Raw genomic sequence first — 1,513 nt, 5'->3', positions numbered from 1 at the left:
AGAACCTTTGTCAAAATACTTTTTGATTTACCCTTGTAAAGCCCGTATCTAGAATAGAAACTGATACAGAGCTTCAAGTTCATTGATGGCTACAAGAAGTGGGAAAGAGGGACTCCTTGCTTAGGGGGCACTGGGTTTCTGTTGATGGTGGCAGAAGAATTTTGAAACAGTGATGATAGTTGCACAGTATGATGAACATGATCACTGTCACTGGACAGTACTTTTAAAAATTGGTGAATTGGTAATTTTTATTATATTTTTATCACAATGAAACAACTAAAAATATATAGGAAACTCAATATCTATGTTTATGATTCTTAAACACACAATATTACCAAATGATATTTTAGATCTTCTAATGAAATAAACACATACACACAAAATGAAATTAATACATGACTGCAGATTTTGAGAGCTGGGACCTTTAGATATAGATTTCTTGTAAAGCACTGCACACATCACTTATTTATGACTTAAAAATATAAACATTTGGCTTAAAATGCAATTGCTTTTCCCAGGTGCTAAGGTCAAAGACCAGTTGAAAATGTGCCCTTCAATTTATTCTGAACATTTTACTAAATTACTACAGAATAAGTAGATTCAAAGAGCAAGTTATTTGTGAACAGTCTAGCACAGATGACAGTAATAAAGGTAATCACAAAACCCAAAAAGCTCAAACTGGTATCCCCCAGGCAGTAAACAAATTTAAGTAATTTTCCACATACCAAAGGCAGAATTCACATTTTGACTTAATTTTAACACATTTTTTTAAAGAACTTTTTAATGATGTGGACAGCTACTACTTCAGATAATTGTAAATAACTGCCCATTCCCATTGTCTTATTTTGGAAAGTAAAGAGCCAAATAGCATTATATTTATATGAACTGTAAAATTTTCTTAAAGACAGATAGAGAGGGGAGAAACAAAGGGTTAAGATGACCACATTTGTATCCAGCCCACATCTACTTTTAAGAAACATCAGAGGTGCTTTGGGAAAAAGAATGACATCAGATAACAATTGACGCTTTTATTAATGGAAACTCCACTTACTGTCGCTTCATTGCACACTGTACACTTAACCACATGCTGGTGAAGCTTGCCATCCAGATTGATGAGAGATTGGCACACACGGCAGTTTATTACTGGAATACCACTGGCATCTGGGCTGGCAATGGCTGTATATGGAGGTGGGAGTTCCGCTGAAAAGATATTAGTTACTTAGTCAGACTCTCAGAGATAGTCTGGCGGCTTATAGTAGGGAGCAGATAAGGAATAGAAGTAAAGTAAAACCATCAAAAATTTCCCATGCTCTTTTCTTTCTTTTAATTAGCCAAATTATCCAAGTTTTATAGCACTACACACACTTGAGACTGTCTTGTAATAGTACTAAAACAATTTAGTTTAAAAAATATTTTATTGCGCTTTTAGTGAAAGTTTACACAGTCGTTTAGGTTCCCATTCAACAGTTTCTACTCAAGTTGTGCAGTGGCTTGGTAACATTCTTCACAAAAA

General features: G+C 34.4%; 1 protein-coding gene across 1 annotated transcript in view; it reads right to left on the bottom strand.

The window, feature by feature from the left end:
- PIP4P2 (phosphatidylinositol-4,5-bisphosphate 4-phosphatase 2) overlaps positions 1 to 1,513 on the bottom strand; it is a 55,633-nt gene that overhangs the window by 26,323 nt on the left and 27,797 nt on the right. Inside the window, exon 2 of the mRNA XM_004697720.2 lies at positions 1,052 to 1,200. Coding sequence (XP_004697777.1) covers positions 1,052 to 1,200 — 149 coding nt within the window. The remainder of the gene's footprint in view (positions 1 to 1,051; positions 1,201 to 1,513) is intronic.

Source organism: Echinops telfairi, unplaced genomic scaffold (assembly GCF_000313985.2).
Source record: "Echinops telfairi isolate 266 unplaced genomic scaffold, ASM31398v2 ScPeMD7_1;HRSCAF=3_0, whole genome shotgun sequence".
NCBI classification, from domain to species: domain Eukaryota; kingdom Metazoa; phylum Chordata; class Mammalia; order Afrosoricida; family Tenrecidae; genus Echinops; species Echinops telfairi.
The sequence above is the reverse complement of the archived record's forward strand: the minus strand, read 5'-3'. Positions and strand labels throughout refer to the sequence as shown.